Source organism: Empidonax traillii, unplaced genomic scaffold, assembly GCF_003031625.1.
Source record: "Empidonax traillii isolate 1590-97213 ecotype Southwest subspecies unplaced genomic scaffold, ASM303162v1 scaffold717:size860381, whole genome shotgun sequence".
In the NCBI taxonomy this organism is placed as follows: domain Eukaryota; kingdom Metazoa; phylum Chordata; class Aves; order Passeriformes; family Tyrannidae; genus Empidonax; species Empidonax traillii.
In genome coordinates, this window is record NW_020955910.1 from 742463 (window position 1) to 767207 (window position 24745).

The following is a 24745-nucleotide window of genomic DNA, read 5'->3' on the forward strand; positions in this document are numbered from 1 at the left end:
TGCTCGCAGTAACAAAGCCATCCTAGGCCACCAAGGGGGCTCCACACACCAAAATGGAAACAAAAATCATTACCTAGAGAGTCTTGATCTTTCCTCCAGCCCCTCAATCTGTAATGTAACACTCATTTCCCCTTTCCCAAGGGATTTTTTAGAAAGGCATGTGTGTAAACAGAGTGTGGTGATTCTCATCAGCATGAGGCCTTATATCACAACTTGATGAAAGGATATCAAGATTATAATAGTTCCTTTTTTTTTTTTTTAAATAAGCAAATAGGTTTCCATATTAACAGTGTATAGAAACTGGTATTTCTATACCAGAACTGATTTTTTTTATCTTGGCATTGTGGTATTTCCCCATTTAACTGCACATCTGTTTTCAATAATCCTGCAGCTGCTACCTATTGGTCTGCCTGCCTTTTGTTTTTACCTCCTTTCCTGACAGACTCGGGAACAACTGAAAAACAGAACAAAAAATAAGATATAAAACATGCAACTCGTGACTGATAAGCAGTGTGAAATGTTGCAAATTCCCTGTAGTGCTGAGTATGAGCAGAAAAGAACTTTCTACTCAAACAACTAAGGGGGGGCTTTACCTTCCCCATGTGTGTTTAACTCACCTGCAGTGACCAAAAAAGAATCATCTCTGGTGAAAAAGGCACAGGAGTAAAAAACAAATTGAAAATCACAAAATAAAGGTAAAGCTATTTTAGGTTGGTTTAGGTTGTTAGAACAAACTTCCATGACAGCACATACACAGAAAACCTGCTCTGTGTACAAACAGCTCCAGAATCCTAAATACTCCATGACAACACCTACTACAGCATTTGATTTTGGGGTTTTTTTTTTTTGGTTGGTTTTATTTTTACTTACCAATAAAGCAGATCTATCACTGAGGGAAAGGCACAGAACTGAATGTTTGTTTTTAAAGACATTTTAAACCTAGAAGCCCACACGTAGCCACAATCCTTACGTTGCTAACGTGGAATTAAGAGAGTTAATAAAGCTCTTGGACTATTTATTAAGGAAAAGCCTGTGCCTGTCTCATACAGCACAGACCAGACCTACAGAAAAAAGCACACTGCAAAGCCAGTCCCCTGGGTGGGAAAGGAGAGCAGCTTGTACAGGGAAGACACAAATTACAGCAACCCATTCACTTTTCTGCATCTCCTTCCTGGCCATTACTGGCTTTGCATGGAAGAGGTGACAGCAAAGATGTTTCTGCCTGTGAGAAAGCACTGAATCGAGATCTTTAAAATATTCATACAGACCTACATAATGCAGTGCCTTAAACCACAAGGCTATAAACCACTGCTTTATTCTCCCTTCCATTATCACCCAAAGAGCCCGTGACATATTTTCCAGTTACAACTTGCACCTTTAATTAAAGCACACATTCGACTTTAAGACTAAAGACTCGCAGATCAGTCTCAGAAGGGCGGGCAGGACTGTAATTATTTCCAAAACCACCTTTGCCTAAACAGGGGTGACTTCAGAATAGGCCATTAAAGGCCATTAGTTCCCTTTTCAGCAGCTGGGTATTACTGACAGTAGGGTCTCAATCTTTACTGCTCCGTTTTGCTGCACCTCGAGGGGAAACAAGGACTGGCATTCCCTTTATTATTTGCAAACAGAACACCATTCCTGTCGGGGGAAGGAGAGGTGATGCTTTGTGGCAAACAACACTCACCTCCTGAAAGAGCGTAGACATTTCACAGACCAGACATGAGCTGGGGCTTTGCATTTCACATTTGTGCCTGTCGGAGAGGAAGAAATCTCGCAGCAGTGGAGTGTGGGTAAGTGCCTGGACAATACAGTTCATAAAACATGTGTTCCCAAGATTGATTAGCCCTCGTAGACCTATAAAGACATAAGAGGGGGAGGGGATGCATAAGCATTATCCAGGCAACAAAACGGTGTATTTGCATTTTTATACAGTTTTCACAGCATTGCTGTAGGTGCGCAGCTCCAAGTACAGTTTTACGCCGGTTTAGGGAGGGTATTGGTTTTGTTGTACTCAAGTCACGAGGAGCTGCAGAAGCTTTCTGAACTACATTAGGATTTGTTTCTTAAATTCTCAGAAAGAAGGAAACCCCCAAGTACAACACCACCAATAGCATTAATTTTGCAGTGGCAGTTTTGCCACACGTTACCAAAACATGTCCCTCCCCGAGCTGATACTCCAGTGCAATGACAACAGCTGGCAAGTCACTCCAGTAAGAAAACATTACATTTGAATAAATCAATAAGTAAGTTTTCAGATGGTTGAAAAAGGCTTTCCCTCATGCAGGTCACGAAGCCAGAATAAGGTTTTTGAGAGTATTATAATGCAATAATCATCTTTCTATGACAGGCAGCAAAGGGAACAGCCCTGACAAACCGAGTCAGGCCGTGACATCCGATGCAGACTTAGATCTTTTTTTTTTTTTGTATAAACCCCAAGATTGGGAACAAAACAACCTCAAAAGAGAAAACTCTGAACAACACTAACTCCATACTTTAAACATTAATCTACAGCAGATATCAAAAAATTCAAGTTGGCATAAGAGGATTCATCACACCTTAAGTCAATGTTCAGTAATGCCCAGAGACGATTTCTTGTGCTTGGAAACCAAGATGCTTAAAGGAAAGCTCTTTGTTGCACAACAGAAGAGAGGTTAGGAGTAGGGAAAGCTTTTCAGTCATTTGCAAAGTCTAAGTGAGAAGAAAAACATGCTCAAATCCTTGAGTATTCTTCCAAAATGTTAACATCATACCATACAGGAGTGCTACATGAGAAGAGCATCAGGTGGACAAGAATGCTTATTTCTAATCAAAAACTTACTTTGAAATGACATAAAATGCACCAAGAGATACAATTCTGGCATTGATTTAAAATTAACACAGTCCTCTCCTGCAATATAAATAGGGTTACTACAGAAACATCGAAATAAAAAACCAGGATTGCTTGACAGAGAATGAAGAATTTCCTTGTTTCAAGGGGGGGAAAAATAATTATCAGCTGGCAGTGCTGTGGCAATTAGAACTGGTGCAGTTCCCTTGCAGTACAGCAGATAGTGCTCAAAGGGCTCTTTAGCATCCTGCAGCAGGAGGAGGTGTGGTCCAGTTGCTACGTTACCGAGGAGAATCAGCACTACATCAGCTTGAACCGCTCGCTGAGCTGAAGGCACGGACACAGAGCACTCCTAAATTTTTTTTCCTGATCTAACACAACATCAACCTCCTCCCAACAGCTTCCTTTCTGTTCCTTCTGTTTACTCTCAGGACAAAGCCTGTCATCATATCACAGTGACTTCTACTGGGCACAAGCTTATTGCAATTATTTGCTTTATTTTCATGCTGGGAGGCAATAAGTGTGTGCACAACATTAGCAGAGTGTTAAATAGTTAATTTGTTGGAGCAGCTTGAAATACGGTGTGAGGCTTCAGCTTGGTACACAATCCTATTTCAGTGCCCAGTCTGGTCTCTGCAAACAACGTCACAACAGGAGGGTGTTCGTGCTGTGCAAGTGGAGAAATGTTTGCTTGGTACCTCTTGCCTACCTCTCCCCTGGTTTGGCTTTTTTTCTTTTTTTTTTGCCATTTAAAATTGACTGGTTTTATTTAAATCACAGGCTGTGCACACAGAAGGCTGGAAGGCTCCCTCACATGCAGGGTATTTTGGGAAGCAGAAGAGTCTCTCCCTATTTCTCCCTCTGGTTAGAACCAGATTTCAAAGTCAGCCTGCTGAGCACAGAAAACTAGTGGAAAACCAGCAGTAAATCCAGACATTCACCCCAGAACTTTTCTTTTTTGGTGGCTAATAGAGCAGTCACAAAAGCAAACACATAAAGGCAGCTTTTTGGAATCATTTATTAAGCATCATTTATTACATGCCTGTGGCTGGACCGTCTTTCCCTGTGACCACAAGAATCAAATCTTCCTCAAAGTTGCCATCAGAAGACCAAGTTACAGGTGTCAAACTCAGAAGGCTCTTGGGATTACTCCGCTTGCTTGGTGTCAGTTTTTCATGGATCTAAATGGAGTGATTCATGTGCTGTGACTTCACTTGAGTGAACCGAGACAAAGCAACCTGCAAAACAGACAAGGCTGAAACGTGAATACCCCAAACCCTCATAAAAATCAGAGTGCTGATTTGTAGCAAAACACGAGGACTTACTTGGTTGAAAAGGGAAAAAAAGGCAAAAGGAGCACTCATCAGTCTTATCCTGGTGGGAGCAATGACTGCAGCTGCTACACTGTCTCAAACTGATGTTTGAAATTAAACTGGTATAAGGCACTGAACTACAGCCCAGGTACTGTGTAACTAATTGCAGCATATTGGAAAACATCAAAACGTGATGTGCTTTAATCTACACAACTCAGACCAACACATCCTGTTGTGCTTAACTTTTATGGGGGAAAATCAGTTTTACTGGAAAGAAAACCAGCTAAAAATGTAAGCCTATCCAGCACTCTGGTCAATAATACATTAAGAATTTTAAAGATTTGTGCCTGCCACACCTATTCCCTGCCCATTAATAAAGCCTGGCAATGCTCAGCTGCAATAGTCAAGCGTTGCAACATGTGGGTCACATAAATTAACAGAAAAAAAGTGTGCCAAAACCTCCCAGTTCACTTCTGCCAGAACCAACAGTGGTCTCCACCAGCATCTAATCAGTGGACAATATTTGTAGAGAGGAGTGACTGTCTAAGGATTGCCAACAGGATCCAATCTCTAGTAATAATAAAGCTCTGGTATTGTGTCAAGTTCTGCTGTGCTTCATAGCATTATCTTTATTTCTGCTTCTCACAAACTGTTCCTGAAATGAGCAAAAGGAACCAGTGAGATTCTTAACATATTCTGCACGCAGATGTGTGTCCTTGTGGGAAACAGTTAACAGAAAAGCAGTTTTACTTCTGAACCTTGCTGATGCAAATGTAAATATTGGAATAAATTAGTGTTGCTGTCAAGACAAAATTGTCATAATGTGGTATAACCATAAAAAAAGAAAATATCCTTTAATCATAACATAGGGAGTACAACCACTGCTGTGGTCCTGTCACAAGCTGGGCTGGCACTGCTGTGGTCCTGTCACAAGCTGGGCTGGCAGGGTTTAAGCACACAAGCAAGAAATCTACTTCTGCAATGCCCTGAGCACAGGGAGATCCACCTGGGAAATGCTTTGGACATTTAGTCTCAAGACTGGGTTCTAAGCAGCTGGCTTACCTTGGTCAGCTTCAGTTCTTCCATCTTCTTCCAGTAATGGTTCTGTTTTTCCCAGTGCTCAAAGCAACAGATCTGCAGGACTGGGTAACAAGGCTTGTTGGGACACGGGGAGATCCAGAACTCTGGTTCTGCCAGTCCACCCACGCAGGAGAGATGAAAAATCCAAGACAAGATAAGGAAATTCCACTTCTCTGTGAAATGCAACTGTACAGCTATTAAAGGTGGGGAAGCAGGGAAAGGAGAGGACCACACATGAATACAAGATACAGTAAATCCAATCCTGCCCTCCTGGGAGAGGTTCTGTTTGTCTCTAAACCCAGGCTTTGTGCTGGGGTAGGAAAGACACCAAACAAACCAGTCTGAACAAATGTAGAAACCTGGGATTTATTTGAATGAAGGTTCTGGAAGCAGGAACATTGGTCAGTGTATAATTCACCTTGGTGAGACAATCAGGAGATCATTCAGATGCACTGAAGCACAGCCAGACTGAGATCCTTTATACATTAAGGACAGGTTGGCAACACCTTAGAGCAATTTTTGTCTCCTACCCTCAGTCCTCCCAGTCCCCCATCTGGTGTTGATGTTTCCCTGCAGCTCCATCAGACAGTATCACAAGTCAGTGCAAGCTGAGGAAGAGCTCACTGAAATATTTAGAGAGAGTTCAACATAACCCTTGCAAGCAAACAGTGTAGCAGAGCAATGATGATTTCTGGAATAATTTTGGGTTCCCATCCTATGTTCATCCAACAGGAATTGGCAACAGCATCTAAGAGCATCTTTCTGAAAATGTATTTCAAGGGAGGACTGCCCTACTTCCTAGCATCTAAAACTAAACCCAAACTCCCCCTCAGCTCTCAAGTTTCAGGTGCAGAACACACCACACACGACCAGAATGGATCTGTTACAAACACTGGCCCAGTCAGTACAAGACACTTCTGTTCCACCTGCACACCAGGAGCAGCAGCTTTGCTAATGGGGTTAGTGACAGCAATTATTCTGAAAAGATAATCCCTTTTGAAATAATAATGCAAAAATACTCATTTCAGAAAGCAGCAGTGTGCAGATATGTGGAATTACAAGTCCACAGAGGAAAATGCATCACGTTCTGTGGCACCACTGATCACGTGAGATCAAAAAAACCCCAACCATGCAGTTTTGGGGAATTTATTTCCACACAACCTCAGCTGAGCATCCTTTCTCAGAGGCTAAAACCCACAGTAACTGCAGAAGTGGGAATACTCAGTTGCTGCATTAGAATAGGTTTTTTTCAGAGATTTTTTTACAGAACACTTTTTACAAACTTCCTGATAACACACTGAGGTACGAAATTATTTTGACAACAGTTTAAGAAAAAGCTACAAAAACTTTTGCCACAGCCAAATTAAATGAAAACATTCCAGCCACGATATCTTAAAAACTAACGGAACAATTCAACATATCTACCTCCAGCAAACACAGAATATGCAATCTACCATAAAAATGAAAATGATCCAGGAGGGGGGAGGAAAAACTCCTCACTAAACAGGAAAAGGGAGTAAGAAGGGAAAATAAATATGTGGCTTTGGAAGACTAGACTAAAACAACGCAGTTAAAGGAATGAAAATGTGTTTATTCTTCTGACTTGACTCCTCTTCAGCTGTTCAGGGCTGCCAGGTCAGTCACTGCTGTTTGAATCACTGTAAATCCCTTCTGAACCAAACCACCTCTCCTGAGCTGTAGCTCCCACCCCCCAAGCTACTCCATCACCAACAGGCACAACCTGCAGAGTTTCACTCACTCTTCTGCTCTTCCTGACTTTTAAGCAAAGTCAGAAGTAAGAACAGAGTTCTAGAGTAGCATTTTTTAGCTTATAAGAAGAGATCTGTGATAAATTTTCAAATTTTCTGTATATCTTATATTCTATGTATCTTATATATTAATATAAATATTTCACTGTATCATTCCATTACCTAAAAATACCTCTGAAATATCATGTTTATGTGTTCACAGACGACTGAATCCTGAAGTTTTGGGAGGATGACAGGGAACATTGAATTTAGGTAATATTGTCATACAAATCTGGATTCCTTTTTCTCATTTTCACAAATATTTTCATTTGGCACTGACAAGAGCCAAATAAAAGCCAGCCCCTTCCATTCAGAAGCCCTGGTAATATGGGAAAGACTGAGAAAAGAACCAGCCAGCATAAGACTATGAGGAACAACTCCTCTAACAGAGAGAAAATAAATTATAGGACTATTTTAGACACACTGAATTATGCACTGCACCAAAACTACGAGTTTAGCAACCCCTACGTAGCAGAAAGGCAATGACATCAGAAAGGACTTTCTGGAAGAAAAAAAAAATCATAGAAAAATAAATATTTGCATTCTGAATGAAAACCCATCTTTAACTTTCTGATTTCAAGCATAAGGACTCTGGATCACCAAATTTTTTTTTTCCATTACAACTGAAGTAACAGATTGCTCAACAGCAAAAAAAATTTGCTTATGTGCACAAAAGGAAACTGTCCTGGAGTTTGTTTCCAGTTGCAATCCTGGAGTCCAGCTACAGAAGCTGCTACACAGGAGGGAAGAATATGGCACACATATATAGCAAAACCATGAACTGTGGAAAGAAACAGAAAATATAGTCATTATTCCTCCTGTGTGTATCACCAGCACCAGAAGACAAGGACTATTTATATGGATGAATCATCAACCCCCAAAGTTCTCACTCTTGGTATGTCACTGCTGTGCAGAGTAAGTGGAATTCATCCTCATTACTGACCTGTTTAACTATTAACACAACTTTACCCTGAGGCAAACACGGGTTGGTCAGTCCATCTGAAGAAATGACTCAGCACAAATTTGCTTTAGAGCTGGTTAAGTGACTACTCAAAACAAAATAAACCCCACCAAAACAAACAAAAAAGGGGAAATATAGTCCATGCACTGAATGCACACTGGAACCTTAACTAGATGCTTGTTTTTCATAAGGTACTCACTCCTGACCAACAATGGTTTTTGCTTTTCTAAAATAGAGTTAATCCCCCACCCTTCAGATTTTAAAGTGGTTCAAAAAATTCCAAAACAACACGTCAGTTCATATTTCCCAGTTTTGCTGTCTGTAAGAAAAATCTCACCTTAAGTGTTTTGACTTAAATCCAACACTTAAAAGCATGTTCAAGTACTTTATTCAGATTCAAATGGAAACTTGGAAGTCTTTTTTTTTTTTTTTTTTTTTGTAGTTTCTGGCATATTTGTGTGAAACTGGGCAGTTCTGGAGTGACCTCAGCATTCACAGGAGACTTTCCAGATTTATCCTTTATGTTGTGTTGGGATTGCCATTCAAAAGCCAATGATCTTGTTCTTTTTCTCCATTAAAATATTCATAAATCCATGAAAAGTTACCAGTAACCTACACACACTGGGTTGTCAGGATAAATGCACAAGGATGTTTGTAGCAGTTCAGCAGCAGAGATGAACACATTTTCTAGCATGTCCATGAGGAGGATCTAGTTCATCCACAGTGAAAACAACAACACTTACTGAGACACCAGTGATGTTTTTCCCAGCATTTTGTTTGTCCCCACTCCTGTTAGTTAACAGGGAATTGATTACAGTCACTATTTTTATACAATGGCTCGGTGACATCACACAACACACACTTAGAGAAGAGACAAACCACATCAAGACAGAGCAAATGTAATTGGAAGACAAAGCAATAATTCAAGAGCAACTTGTTAAAGGGGAGAAACTATCTGAAATCAATTAAATTCAATAAAAACAATTGTGAAGTAGGAAACAAGAAAAATTAAGTGGACAAACACAAAATAAAGAGCAATGGCTACAGCAGCTCAGCCTGGACAACTTAATCTTGAGCTGTGGTTCAGAGACAAACAGCATTTTGAAACTTAAACAGGAATGTGAGAAGGCCTGGAGGTCATTCTTCTGCTCTGGTGACAGGTAAACCTCAGCTGGAGGATGTCTGGAATTGAGCACCCATTTTAAAAAGAAATCTGTGCAAACTGGGGAGAAATCAAGAACACGAATGAAAATTTGCATGGGGTTAATATTTGAGACTGGAGAAACAACTGAAGAACCCACTGGTTGAGTTAATTAATTAAAACCAGATAATGCTGGTGGAGGAAGAGCCCGGCTGACAAATTTCAAGTATGTTACAGGCCACAGCAAAGAGGACTGTAATTAACTCTTGTGACCTACCAAAGCTATAATAAAAAAAGACAGAGCTCACAAGAAGTAAAATTTAATTAGGTATTAAATATAATTGTCTCACAGTTAGAAAACATTGCAACAAGGGAGTCTGGGACTCCCAGTTGTTGGAGGGGTTCCAAAAGCAGCTCTGTGACCCTGACTCAGGAGGGGTGTGTGACACCTCTTCCACTTTTACACCCCGGGACTGCTCACATAGTCAGACCAATATTACTGACCCAAACCACATGGGCAGCTCAGACAGGAGCAGGAAGGTCAGGACATTTCCATCTGATGCCAAGTCCACAGTGAACCAGTTCACTCTGCCTGTCTGACAGAGAAAGCAGCCTCACCTTGAGGGGATGAGCTCATTGCTTGCACACAGGGATGACTCCCTGACCCTCTGAGCAGGTTCACACAGCTCACCACGGGTCAGGACAGACAGACAGTGACAGAACTGCAGGAACTCTCTCTCAGAAACAGCCCCCCCTCCTCCCCTGGCCTGTAACAAACTCCAAGAGCATGCAGGTACCCAAAAGCCACAGGCTGGGCAGTGAAGCAGGTGTGGCTCTAATGCCTCTATCCTGTGGAACACAAAACTACCCACCCTGCTGCCCCTTCGGAAGGGATGGAGAACAGGTAACAGCTGCTGCCACAGTGAGGGGCTGCTAATTCTTCTAAAATGCCATTTTTTAAGCTACATAAGGATTCTGTATGAGCTTTTGCACTTGTGGCTCAATGCACCATCCACTCCACTGAGTAATGCAAGAAAGAGTCACAGGATAACGCTGAGAGATCGCCTGGATCTGGTATTTCAGTTCATTTCCTTGGTGTCATTTCAGTTCATTTTCCTTGGTGTCAAACCTGCCAGTGTGTGTCAAGAAAAATCTCAGTTTGCAGCTCTCAAGTGTGTTATGAATCAATTCTGGAGCTCAGCAGGGCCCCTGTGTTGTGCTGCACCTTCAGTTAAAACCAACTGCGTAACACTGGACCAAGGGTTCAGCATAGGAAATCCATGTTTGTAGCTTATTTAAACAGAGAATTTCTAGTAATGACACAGAAATAACCAGCAACAAATGGAAGAGAGACTCAAGAAAGGCTTATTTTTACCAGATTTAGGAGGCAAATGACATCTCAAAGCAATGAGTAGCAAAGGTGGCTTTACTAGAGATCCTTCCACAGAGCAACAGCTGAGCCTTTCCACACATCCTACTTGGACACGTAATTGTTGGAAGAACCTGAGGGAAAGTGACATCCTTGGAGCAAAACAGATCAAATAAGTTACCCAGAGTATGATCAAACAGAAAAAAGTGTATCATTTTACACTATTACTGCACAGATGAAACAAACCCCTGAGCCAGACGACGACTCCTGAGCGTACAGAGTGTGCCAGACACACAAAGTACTCTCTATACTCTACTTACAGCATGTACATCTTTGAGCCAATTCCCAAACTAATGATGCCAAAACAGGAGCCATTCCAAGCCCAGAGGAGTTTCCATTCTTTGCCTTAGGGCACAGTCCTTATGATTTCATTTACCTGGGAGTGCTGTGTGTGTGTTCAGTGATGTGCCAGCACCGTGTCCCTCTGATTCCTGGGGGAGTGCTGACCAGTTAGGCTTATTTTTATGTCTTTTTCTCCATGCTCAGAGCACTTCAAACAAGGCAAAGTGATCTCCTGGAACGGTGTGGGCACAGTAAACCAGGCTGTGAGGTTACAGCTTCTCATTACTTTGCAGTGGCTGCACACTTGGGTTAAGACCAAGCACACAGATGAGGCAGGAGCACTTGATGTCCTTTAAGTTTTCCTCCTTCTGATTTGGTGGTAATTGGCTCCTTTGTGCACACCCTCAGCCTGGTAAAAATGAATCAGCATTCCTAAAATATCTGGCAATACAAACAAACAAACCTCTTAAGGTTAATTTTTCATATGGCCCATGTAAATAGAGGATCTGTTTCAAGAAATACAAGGGACTACAAGTGTCTATTCCCTCTGAATTTAAATTAAAAAACATGCTTCCAGAACAAAAGTGAGGAGTTTTGACCAAACCACTGAAAAGTATGTTGAATCTTCCACTAAAATCACAGAAACAGTCACAGAAGATCTTGAGAAGTCACCTGGTCTAACCTTCTACCTCAAAGCAAAATTAACACTACCTATATTATTCCTGACAAATGTTTCCCTGAATTGTTCTTAGAACTCTTCAGCAATGAGATCCTGCAAAATCCTCTGATGTTCTTGTATTCTGAAGTGTTCCAGACTCATCTATGTAAACAAAGTAAGGCAGAGTTGAAGAACTGCAACAATATCAAAACTGAATACACAATAAAATCCACAGATAAGCTCCTCTACTTGCAGTGTCAGAGCTTCTGAATTACAATAAATGTAATACCTCAAACAGCAATAGCTTTACAAAAGCTCCTAAAATAAGGGAGGAGACAACTTGCAGAAGATACTGGGGTATCACTGGTTTCCTCTATCTATGTGAATTTACTGTCTCCCACAGCAAGTTTAAGTTTAAAATAAATGTGGGGGAGAGGGAAAGGGGAATTTAAGCAGGATCTCTGCATAGCATAAGAATCATTTTCAACATTTTGGTAAGTCAACTCCCAAGAGAAGGACCCAAGAGTACTCTGCAAATAAAGGCCTTTTTCCTTCAAGATCATGAAAAAGTGTCAGGTTTTATAACTGTAATTTCACATTTCAGCATTTTCACTGACCATCTGCATCGCTAAATTGTTTTTCTCTCTCTCTCTCAAGTGTCTCAAGAAACCAATGCAGCACGTTCTCAAACCCAGAGCTATACAGCATGTAATCATCCACAGCAAGCATTTCTCTTTTTGATTCTCTCAGCTGAAATGAGAAAGGCTGAAAAAGACATTAAGTTCTGCAGCAGAACTTGTACCAAACTCCTCTGAATTCGCATCTTGGTGTATCAAGACCCACTGAAGAAATTCTGCCTGTTGTGCTTCAACTTGTGCTCCAACTCTGTCAGGAAACCTGAGCAGTGAGTGAACACTGGGGAATGCACACACACAGTCTGGAGCTCAGGTTTTCAGAACAAGCAAGAGCAGAAAACATCTTTTATACGTGGCACTGGACATGATCACATCGATTATTAAATATCAAAGCATTATCTGATCCCTGTAATGTATAAAGATCAATTGGCTGGAGGAGAAGGACAGAATCTCATAGAATCCTGGAATGGTTTGGGTTGGAAGGGACCTTAAAGATCACCAAGTTCCAACCCCTACCATGGGCAGGGACTCCCTCAACTAGAGATGGGGAAACGTCAGCCACGTCAAGAGCTCAGGAAACAGGCACAGCAGAAAACACACCATGAGGTATCACACACAGCTTTATGCACAAAATGCCTTCACTGCCAGTGAAAACAGAGCCCTCACAACTCTGGTGCTGATCAATCACTCAGATACACAGAGCTGAATGAATTTCAAGGTGGATAAAGTTATGGAGAAGCTCCTAAAGCAATCAGGTTACCAAATCAGGAGCTGCCCTGTCTCACACACCCTACACAAAGCAAAGTTCAGGACATTAAAGTCCTAAGAACCAGAGCATGAAAACAATGATTAATCTCGTAACTGCTGGAAGGTCAAGGAGAACAGACAGAAGACACCGAACATCAAAAAAATAACAGTAGCAGGCAAAAACCAGGAACTGTGTTTGTCAAAGCACCTGAATGATCGATCTGGAGCGTTGTGACACCGGCCTTTAAAAGCCAGGTAACCTGCAGACCCTTCCAAGGTGTTTTCAAATAGCAAAAGAAGCCCCTTTATACAAAATAAAATACTTCAAAAGGTGGCACGGAATAAAATATTCTCTTTTCCCTCCCCCAAAGCAGCCAAACTTAAAAGCTCAGTGAGCTCTTGCGTGCTCTGCACAGAAGCACAAGGCTTGCAGCGAGAGCCCTGTGCAGATGGCACCCGTAAGGAACAAGAGGTACTCCCACCAAACTGACAAAATAAAATTCACACCCGCTGCCGTCCTTTCCCCCCAATATCACACCATATGCTGCCGACAAGTTTTCCCCCTTCCTCAAAACAGATTTCACAAATTAATAACTTAAGGAGCAGGCTAACTGCCAGTGAAATTAAATGCATCCAAATATATTAATATGCACAAATTATTGTTGATGAACTGGCACGGAGCTCGTCCAACAATCCACAACACACAAACCGTGCCACATGCTGTTTATGCATATTCCTGCTTTCAGTATATACTGTATCTACCTTCTGTCCACACAAACCCAACTCTGGAAGCAGATCCGGGAGAGCAGAATGGAAGGTCAGAGTAAATATAATCCAAAAGTGATCCACAAAAGAACAAAACTGAGATGGGGATGGCTGGCCTTGTTGAAAATGCCACGCTCGCTGTGGTGACACCGAGTTAATCAGGTTAAAATACAGTGGTTAATCAAAGTTTCTTTTGGATTGTTGCCCAGAGAAGCTGTGGCTGCCCCAGCCCTGGAAGTGTCCAAGGCCAGGTTGGGTGGGACTTGGAGCAACCTGGGCTAGTGGAAGGTGTCCCTGCCCATGGCAGGGGCTGGAATGAGATGAGCTTTAAGGTCCCTTCCAAACCAAACCAAACCAAACCAATCCATGAGTTTGTGATTTTTTTAACAGAAGAAAACAAACCTTCTCATGCTAAGGACGCGTCTCTGTCTGCAACAAGACAACAGGCACATGTCAAACTATAACCAGTGCAGCCACAAAGGCTAATTCTGAACTTCCTTATCAGGCTCTTGATTCAGAGATTACGAAAGTAACTTTGCATTGGCTGCACCACTGCACAAGGAAAACACCCTCTCCAAGAAAGGCTCTGTGTTTTGCAGGATCCCCACGTGACATGGGCAAAAAGGGCAACATCCTACAGCTTGGCATGGTGTGGTCAAGACAAAAGGTGACAGACCTGCCCAGCTCAGGGTTTGCTGCTGAAGGAGGGCAAGGTCTGCATCTTGTTCCAGCACACGCAGGAAGCTGAGCACTTTTAGCCCCTCTGCTTTCCTGTGAGCATTCACTGCTGGGATTATTTTTGAAGTCAGTTATGCACTAATTTAAAGAAATGCCCTGTTACATTTTCTTTGGTTTGAAACAACCAAATTCCAAATAAGGTATCTTGCTCAGAGGCCCAGAATCAAATTCTGGCTATTGCTGTTGGGTTTTCCTCAATTAAAAAAACCCTCCCATTTCCATAAAAACCTGTTCAAGCAGAAGCTGACAAAGTCACTGACACCAAGTGCATTTTCCATTAAAAGGCCACTTTTCTCATTGCATACTGAAGTTATATAACGACTTAGTGAAGAAAGCACAGCACAGGGAAAAAAAAACTACCACTGGAGAGAGAGGTAAATCAAATAATTGAGTCAGCAAACATTTCACACATGAAATCAGCAGCTATGAGGGAAAAGGGGCTTTTTTTCGGTGCTTTTACCCAACTGGATCCAAGTGACGAAATTTCACCTGAAGAAGTGCAGGACACACTTTAGGAAAGTCAAATTGAAACACTGTCTTTAAACCAAAAAAACGTGTCTGGTTCAGTAACAACCAGGGATCCACTTCTAAGAAGTCCAGAGGAGGAAAACCAGGTTTGAATTAGAAGTTTGGAACGTGATCCAAGCCCTGGATCAAGGACCTCGTCCTCTAAGGAATTCCACATTGTGCAAACTCACACAGCGTATCTTCCTCTGCCTCCAATCCCCAAGAGCCACCTAGAGTTACAGAATTAAAAGTATTTTCTACGCAAGGAACAGGAATGGCAAATTTCCAGCATAACAGAAAAATTCAGCTGCAATCTGCTTATTTCACATACAAGTGGTTTTAACTTCGTACAGTCTGCAGGGGTTTTAGCTGAGGTAAATATCCCTGGAGATTGGAATTCCAGCTTCACAAACTTTGATGCTTATGTCAACAATTCTTCATCTGCAGTATTTTCATATTACTGCAGCTACACACACGGGCCTATATTTTGGTATCTCTCTTTGGTCTTATTTCCCCACTAATAAAACATGCAAAACAAACTTTACAGTCAAAAATTTTTATGGTTTGTTTTTTTTTTAAGAATTCTAAAATTGTATGAAAACCCACTCCTCCTCAGACAGCAAATACACCCAAAGGTTCTACTCAGTTTGCTATTCTATATTAAACTAAATTTATTCCACACAAACTAAACCATCAAGCAGACCCTGAACCCGAGAATCTCCTCCAGAACACATTTAATGTACCACTGCAAAAGCAGTTTCCAGTGCCAACCTGCCACCAACCTCAAGCTTCCAGGTAACTTCTCCTCAAAATTGCTTTGGTATTTTGTTATTTTTTACTGCAATCAAGACAAAGGATTTATTCTGTACATAGATGCTGAGAAAGAACAACCCCACAATCCCAAAGCATGGTATTTGTAAGAGCTGTTAAGAACAGTCCTGATCTACACAAGTTACTCTGGTGGCTTCTCCAACAATCCAGATGGTACGGCAAGAAGATCAACCCTAGAATGCCACGAGGCCTAACCAGGGCTGGAAGTAGCCACGATTTCCTTGAATATGTAAATTTATTTTCCAAGCTATCCCACTACTAATGCCTGATACCCCCTGGAGAAAAGCTGTTAACTGGTTTATCCTTCAACTTGTTTGGGCATTTTAACTTGACAGCAGGACTAAAACCCTTGAGGGAGAAGTTCTTTGTCAAGGGAATCTGAATCCTTCTTTCACTAATCTTTACAAGCTGAAATACATGCCCTGCAAGTTTCAGCTGCCGAAAGAATTTACCTTCTTCCCATGGGATGCTAAAAGCCTGAGAAGTTTGGTTTGTGTTTGACTTTCTGGCTTTTTCTAATTTTAAGCCTTACAGCTTTGTGTACGTGTCAGAACCTCTGTGGAGCGCAGTGACACGGGAGAACGTAGCTCTTGCAAAACCCACCAAAATAAAAAATGCAACATATTTTCTGCCAAATTCAGGAACTGAGCAGACTCTGTAACCAACCTGAGTGCCCAGGAGAGGCTGAGACCACAGGGCTGGAATCAAAGGGAAGCAAACAAAAGGGTGAAGAGAAAATCCATCCTGTTGTCTGCTGATGGAAGGAAGCCTGTCCTGGTTGCAGCAGGTATAGAGAGCAGTACAGTGCCAGTGCCTTTGCTTGAAGAGCAGCATCAAGACGGGAGGATGAGAGAGTGAAACATGGTAAATTCTCACTGCTCTCATCCGAAAGGCTTTTTACAGTTTGGTTCTCAATGATCATTAGAGAGTATGGCCCTGCAAAACCACGACATGGAATGAAAACATCAACAGGACAACTCAGACACTGAGTGACATCAGCTCATGTTCTTTCTGAAAGGGGACCTAAAATTCAAACAGATATTGAGATAATAAGAGCAGAACCCCCCTTGTTCCTCAGTGAAGCTGGCCTGGGGTCAGGCATTCTCAGGAAGTGCTGTTAATTAGTAAACTCTTCAGATGGGAAGGTAACCTGACTGACTTTTCTCTAACAAAAGTTTCTACAACAAAAGTTTGCTTCATCCAAGCAGGAAAACTGCAGGGACTTCACTGATAACCGGGATGTCCCCAGTCCTACTCAGGAGCAATTAAATCACAGATAACTCGATCAAGTGCTGCGGAGATAAACCACAAACAGTGACATTACTGCAGTGATGCAAATTCTTTCCTGGCACCAGCCTTGGAAAACCAGGTGACAAACTCTCAGACAGTCAATACACAAAAAGGCAACTGAAACATTCAACATGGAATTTCTTCTCAAAAAGCCTTTTGCAGAAAAAAACTTTATATTTTATACTGGTAAAGAGCTAAGCTTAGAAAGTCCAACAAGACTTTCTGATAGTAAGTTTCTACAAAACTCCACGACTAAATCATGGTTTATGTTTTAGATTTCTTAAAATATACAGGCCTTTCTAATTTTTCTTAGAATTCCCTGGGAGCTTTGGGAGGAAAGAGCTTTTAAAATTTATTTTCATGATCAATTTTAGACCTAGGAAAAATATTATACAACTCAGCCCAATGGTCAGAGCTCATGACAAAGTTAAAAACAGGAACAGAAGGATCTCCCTGAACAAAGAGTGCAATTTTCTGATTTTACTATTTTAACCTTTCAGGAAACACTTCTCCAACCAGACAACCATTCCAATTATGAAGGTACATAGAAAATAGTCACAGAAGAAACATTCACCTGAGTAGTCTTAAAGGTGGTTTTCTTTTCCTTCGTCACACAGCAGTCTAAAAGAATTCAAGAATCAAAGAGATTTCTAATCAAGGTGCACTTCATGCAGTCATGACTTCAAATATTCAAGTATTACTGCTTACAAATCAATAATTTAAATTTAAAGCTACAGCTGAAGTATGGTGCTGCACCAAGCCATTTTTTCATTCCACTTTTCCACTTGAGCTACCTTAGGTACCACTCAAGTAGAAAAAGTACACCCAAAAGCTGGTACATTCACAAAAACACCCAAGTACTAATGCAGCCTTCAACACCCCCAAGTCAGAAAAGCAAAAATGCTCCTGGGTACCTTGTCTAGAGAACCAGAAATATTTTCCAGGCCACCGTTCCTCTTCCCTTGCCACCTTTACACAGGAGTTCTGCTGCAATATTTATTCCACTTGTGCTGCTCTTTGTCCCACCAGGCTGCTCAGCGTTGCAGCTGCAAAACCCACCTGCTACTCCCAGGCAGTTCTGGCTCTGCCACCTCTCCCCACCCCATCACTCCTCCTGAAGAGGATTTGCTCAGTCTCCTGGAAAAGACTGTCCCCCACCTCCTCTGCCTTTTTGCAACACTGCAAATGGGAATCCCAGGTGGCTCCTGCTAATTACCCACGTGCATTGGGAGTCTAATTCTTCCTATTGTTAATATATCCATCTTTAGCCACAAACTCACTTCATATGCTAATCAGAGACCAGCTGATCCCAAGCTAATTCTTGATGTACCCAGGAGAACGGATCTGCTGGGGGTATTAAAGACAGCAGAGCAAGATGAGCTTGGAAAATAGTTCCCCAAAGATATCGTATCACTCTCTGGTTCAACCCTGTAACAAAGGATTTGCTTGTGAATTTGGAGCTTGGTGGCTTCCCTCCCTTGCTGAGGGCAGCCACTTCACAGGCAGGAGGAGACTGAAGAAATTAGATTTTTCTTTTACACTGTTAGATTGTAGGTTAACAATTAGTTAAGTCTTATCTAATTTTTCCATCTAAAAGCTTTGGTGTTTATGGGATGCTTGAAACATCAGCTTCATTCCAAAGTTAAGATGAGCATTTCTATGGATAGAATTTCTCTATGAATTGAATAGTCTAGGGCAGGATTCAGTCCTGCTGCTGAGAGAAATACAAAATAACTTAAAAAATTTCTGCTTTCCCCACAGTTTGCCATCCCTTCAGCTTATTCTGGTTCACCTGAAAACAGCTGAGGCAGCACAATGAAAAAAATCAGCATGGTAATGTCTGGGGTAGGACAAGGTCTGAGAATGTCTTGAGCTGGCGTTGCTACCACAGAGCATATTTATGGTCGGAGCAGACCCTACACTCTTCTCGAGTGCCCTGAAATACAGAAGCTCCATAAAATTTCCAGTCTGTTGGGACATCAGAACATGAAATGCCCCACATAAAATCCACACTACAAGGATTTTTCATCGTGGCTTTTTGCCTGTAGGACAGCTCCACGTTTCCACTTGGTTAACAGCGTGTTCCAAGTCACTCTGAAGATGCTTACAAGCAACACTGGGAGCAGCCCTTTATATCCCAAAAGGTAGGAATCAGCACAGTTTCCACAGCCTGCAGCAGTGCCTGGTGTGAGTTTTCATTTCAAGAGCAATTTGCTCAGTGGTAAAATAGTGATCCAAGGGAAGTTACCTGTGCTATCTTTTCACCAGCTGGAAAAAGCTCCTATGAGATGGAAAAGCATCTATGAGATGAAAACACATGGCATTTTAAAAGAGAACCAAGCAAAATTTATGGGTATCTGTTAAATTTTTTTGTTTGGGGTTTCATTTTTTTTGAGGATATGAACAACAAGTTCCTTCTTTTCAATGGGTTTCAAATTGTCCCTTAAGTAGAAAAATCATAAGATATTCATCTCATGTCTGAGTATTCTTCAGTTTTAATTCATGGTGCTGATGAGAGACAAAGGATCCTGCAGCTGTATAAAGGGTCAAGCAGCTCAAAAAGCAGCAGACACATCCAGCTGTTTAAGAAGCACTGTGAGACTGCTACAAAACTGGGATAAAAAGATTCCATTTGTGTACAGAGAATGTTCAGCTGTAGAGTAAAACATCCACCTAAATGAGTGTCATGCAAGGAACAGAGATGTAACAGGCAACCACAACAAAACATATTTTACCATCTAAGTGTGCTCTAAACATGAATATCATCCCATTTCACTTATTTTTATTATTAGGGCTCAAAATCATATGCAAGTCCTTCCCATGCAAGTTATGTGCATCCTTTCAAGGCCACACCCATCCAGGTTTCAGAGCACTATCCTGCATATTTTGGTTATAACACTGATACACTTGTCTTACACAAATGCTGAAACAGGTGTTGGCACAAAAACCATTCCAGGAGTGGTGGAACATTCCACCTCCCAGGTGACACCCGTGGATCTCTGGGGGTAGGACAGAAAGCCACAGACACCTTCGGCCTTCCTCTAAAAACAGCTTCACAAAGAGCATTTTGCACATAAAAGGCAGCTGGTTATGTTTTAACAGACTCTTGTGTAAACAGAAGTGCTCAGCAGATGTGTAGAGATGGTTATCAACATCATCTTCATTTTCAGAACCAATAAAACTGGACACGATGACTGTGCTCTGAGCCATTTACCTACCTCTGAAGATAAACTGGATTCACTAATATCTGCTGTGGGATTGAGAAAAACTTGATGTCAAAAGAATGGAGTATTAGAAAAAGTGAGAAATGAGAATGTCCAGCTAATTGCAGCATTTCAGTCTGCAAATTGGGCTCTTCACTGTTCTGAAACTGCAAACAGACAAGTCAACGTGAGGGAAGGGAAGGCAAAAAGACTCTGAAGCAGATTTATATTTAGCAGCAGGTTAGACGGAGAGAAAAGGCTCAAGGACAATGGCAGGTCTTTTCTTCCTTCAGCTAAACCCCCGATGCATTTTTGTGAAAGAAAGCAAGTCTTCTGCTTTTAACTGCAGCCCAAAACTGCATTATGTCTCCCGAGTGCTTTGATTTTTAATTTTTTTTTTTTTTTCCTCCCTCTCCTCTTTCTAAATCTCAGCACACAGGCAGCTCCAGGGCTCAGTAGGAGAAATTCTCAAAAGCAGGCCTGCAGAAGTGAAGAGATCAGTCATTCCCTCGTCCCCGTGTTCCGGGAGCTCCCCCGCCCAGGCAGCCTTGGATGAGACTTCACGCCACCAGACACGGCCTTTTTTTTTTTTTTTTTTAAAAAAACAGCCTGAAAAATTTAAAATCCTCTCAGAACAGGCAGAGCATTCCTTCAGATTTGGGAAGAGAAACACAGAAATGTGCTTCAATTCTTCACAAAGGTCACGTTAACCTTCAAAATTCTATCGAATTTCTTCTCCCCCTGCGCAGTTCTATTATCTTTAGTAATTTGTGACATTCTTTACAGAACACGCTGGGGTTTCACAAAACACAAGATCCCAGTGTGAACGTGCTGCAAGCCGTCTTTGCCTCGACATTTTTTCCTAGGCTGCTTGAAGTTTCCAAAGTCCAGATGTTTTTCCAGCTGTCTCCCCTGTCCCACTACTGTAAATGCATAGGGTCCCCTCTTCAGAATTACTATTTTGGACACATTTTCAACTTACTCTGCGCTTCTCAGTCCATTCTTTCCAAATAAATATACCCATACTTTGGATTTAATATGACTTACTGTATTAGAAACATGACATTAGAAAGTTTTAGCAGGTATGTTCAGTGTATTTTGACAAATGCAAATGTGCTGAAAGTGTGATGTGTTTTCATTAAACAATATTTAGCTTTAAAATTGGGAAAAAATTTTTATACTGTTTCCTATTTCCAATGTCTATAGAGTCACATGTCCAACCTTGTGCCATTAACAACCTCGTACCATTAACCATTATCTCCAACCCTCACCATTAAAATGTTACTGTGCACTTAACAGTATTGAAAAAATGTCAGTTAATCTTATTTCAAGCTTGTCATGAAGCTAATTTTAACCCCCTATTTCTCCAACCTAAAGACAGCAGGGAAAAAAATGGGAAAACTGTTAATTTTCCATCACCTTTACCCAAATACTCTCCAGCCATGAGCAGATACACCCACATTTCAGAGAGTGCTGAATGTCAAACCTTTGAGATGCAATTCAAACCTGCTGTTCGACACACACTGGAGAACAAATCACTTTTCAGACTCCACATGAAATCGAGGAAATCCTGTTCAGAGTTTAGAACAACGAAGCAGGAAGACATCTGTGCTGCTTCTGTCTGCTAAAACCAGATTTACCAACAGGCTGCTATGGTTAAGGATGCATGACCCACAGGATTTGCCCCTTCATACCCCTGCACAGGGTCTCTGGTGAAAGCTGAGCTGAGCTAAAATCAGTCATTTCTCTTCACAAGCAGAGTGTAAAAAGAAAAAAAGATTAAGTTTTGTAGCTGTTATCATCACCAGTACCTGATGTGACAGAGAAGATATCCTTCCACAGCATGGAAAAGGTAGCATAAAATGAACTGATTTTGTCATCCTAAAGCTTACAGAAATCCACTACAATTACGCCAGGGTAAAAAGATTTATGGAAAAACAGCACAGAACGTCGAGCATTCGAGTGACTGAGAATTTGGCTTTGGAAAGGATGTCTGGAACTCACCTATGGTGCAGTTTGTGGTTATTTTTCTCCGCTTGGGGTTGTGTCGTAGCAATTCTAACTCTCGCTTGGTCGGCTCCCATGTTGAATACTTCTCTCCAATGCCTAAGCAGAAGAGATGAAAGTTTCAGGGAGTTGTTTAGTAAAAGGATTGAAAACTCAGTTCAAAAGTTTAAAGTGCTGTCCATTAGGTTAGATTCAATCTATGTTCAACCAAATGAAGCTCATTGCTTTCCCTCCCTCCCCCCAAAAATATGGTTTTCCAACAAGTATGAAGGAAGAAAAAGAAAAGCACTTCTTTACTTATAAAGAATAGCTAGGTCAAAAAAACTTTCCATTATTGGATTGCAATCCTCCTTCCAGTTAAAAAGAAATTCCAGCACAAGAACAAACTCGCTGTTACTCAAACACACATTTCTTTGTGCTCAGAGGAGGTCGAATGACAGAACCACCATATGATTTTAGAAGATACGGGATAATCAGGAAATCTCATCACCAAACTCTGACAAGTTATTAAATAAATCTAAGCTGACCCAACTTAATGGACAGATGCAGGCTTTATCTTTACAGAACAGCAGAATTTATTTCAATATACTAAACAGTGACTACATGTGTTAGGATACACCATTAGAGTGTGACCTCTCCTTATACCACTAAGGTAAGGCTGCACATGACAAAGTTTTAAATTCTTGAGATTTGCATATTGCATTTCCTAAAAAGGCAATTATTAGTCGGTTTAACTACCACCCTCCCTCCACCGACCATCCAAAACTCTCCAAGTAGTAAACTACTCTTTCTCATGAAACTGCAGATAAAAATCTGTCATGATTCTCTTTAAACACCAACACTGTATTTGCAATACACTGTTTTTGTTCAAAGGAAAGTGCAGGAGAAATGAGTCAGGTGAGTAGCAGGGAGAACAGATTTGAAATAAGCACAGAGTTGTGTTCAGAATAAACCTGATACAAGAAAAACACAACAGTGAAAACGCACGTGCTGACCAGCCAAGTACTGCTGCAGCATTTTATGTAGCACAGAAATTACTATGCAAGGTCAATTATTCTGAGTCACAAAGGCATCTTGGCATTTAAAATAAAGAATAATAAGATGACAAGCAATCTATTCTAAAACTGAGGATTAAAGTCAATTAAGAGTTATTTTTCACAGAGTGCATGGAGCAGAAGCAGCGCTGTGCTACAGAAAATAAATTATAAATCATATATATGAAAAGAAGGAGAGTAGAAAAATATAGCTGGAGGCTTACACATTCTGCATAATATACATTAAATTTTAATAGCTCTTTGATCTTCATTTTCAGAAATTGCTATGCTTGTCAGAAGCTACCCTCCCGAAAATGTTCAATTCCCAGTTACTACTGACCCTCCAGGTCCTACTAAGAGAAGGTCTCAGTTTTGGATTCTCGAGGACTAGAGAATTCTTATTTACACAAATGCACCCATCTCTTGCTTTGTTTGGTTCAATAACAGATTATTCAAGGAGCGTAAGGGAGAATAGCAGAACCATCCAGTCCCTTTCCTTTATCCAAGGTCCAGCATCAAAGCTGGAAAGCAGAAAAGGCAGGGAATGAGTGGGAGACTGATGAGGGAACAGAGCTGCAATGGTTTGAACACACTGCAGGTTTGCAGAGGACATGGGAGACCCTTTGGAGATGCACATGTGGACAGTCCCCACAGGACAGAGCAGGTTTGGTACCGAGTGTCCTCAGGGACCAGACTGATAATGCTCCCTTAGGAATTTATGGGAATAACTTTCAGCCCCGTGTTGGTACCAGCAGCTGCCCTGGGCAGCTGTAAACTCCTGGGTTTGGGGTTGCTGGAGTTAAAACAGGGCCAAACACGATCAGGACTGTGTGATGCTGCAATGAACTCTGATAATAAACCCCCTTGGATATCTATAAATCCTGGTTTAAATCAAACATAGTGAAATTCATACCTGGAAACACCTGTGAGCTCAACTTTAGCCATGCAATAGGTCCACATATGTCAGCAGGACTATTCTTATATATTTTTATATATATCTACATATAATTATATAGTTTAAAATGGTTATAGAGGATGGGGACCAAAGCATCTCCCAAGAGCAACTCTAAGTGAGGTTAAATGTGACACGCTGGATTACTCTGAAGGGTTCTGGGTGAATCAAGTATTGTTCAATTAAAAAGAAATGAAAGCAAACAGAAAAGCATGTACAGTTCATGGCACAGAGCAAACCAGAGAGAAAAGATTCTTGCAGAAGCCTTTCATTCAAAAAAAAGCACAAGTTAAGGCAGATACAAAAATTAAAAAAGTGTTTTCTTCCAGCTATATAATTTTAACAGGAATACTGAGGTTTTATGACTCTCGAAATTTTGGGGAAAAAGACAGAACTATTTATTAGGAATGCTTTGATGCTTAGAAACTAAAAACAACCAAAACACAAAGAAGGAAAAAGGTTTAATAAAAGGTTTAGTAACACTCACAAGCATGCCAAAAACTCCAATATAAACTACCTTAAACAAAGATTTGC

At 41.2% G+C, this 24745-nt stretch overlaps 1 protein-coding gene across 3 annotated transcripts in view; it reads right to left on the reverse strand.

The window, feature by feature from the left end:
- USP22 (ubiquitin specific peptidase 22) overlaps positions 1–24745 on the reverse strand; it is a 95820-nt gene that overhangs the window by 23900 nt on the left and 47175 nt on the right. For all 3 annotated transcript variants that reach the window (XM_027900284.1, XM_027900283.1, XM_027900285.1), the window contains 2 exons: positions 22223–22324; positions 1688–1857 (listed from right to left, as the gene is read on the reverse strand). In XM_027900284.1, the coding sequence (XP_027756085.1) occupies positions 1688–1857; positions 22223–22324 (272 nt within the window). The remainder of the gene's footprint in view (positions 1–1687; positions 1858–22222; positions 22325–24745) is intronic.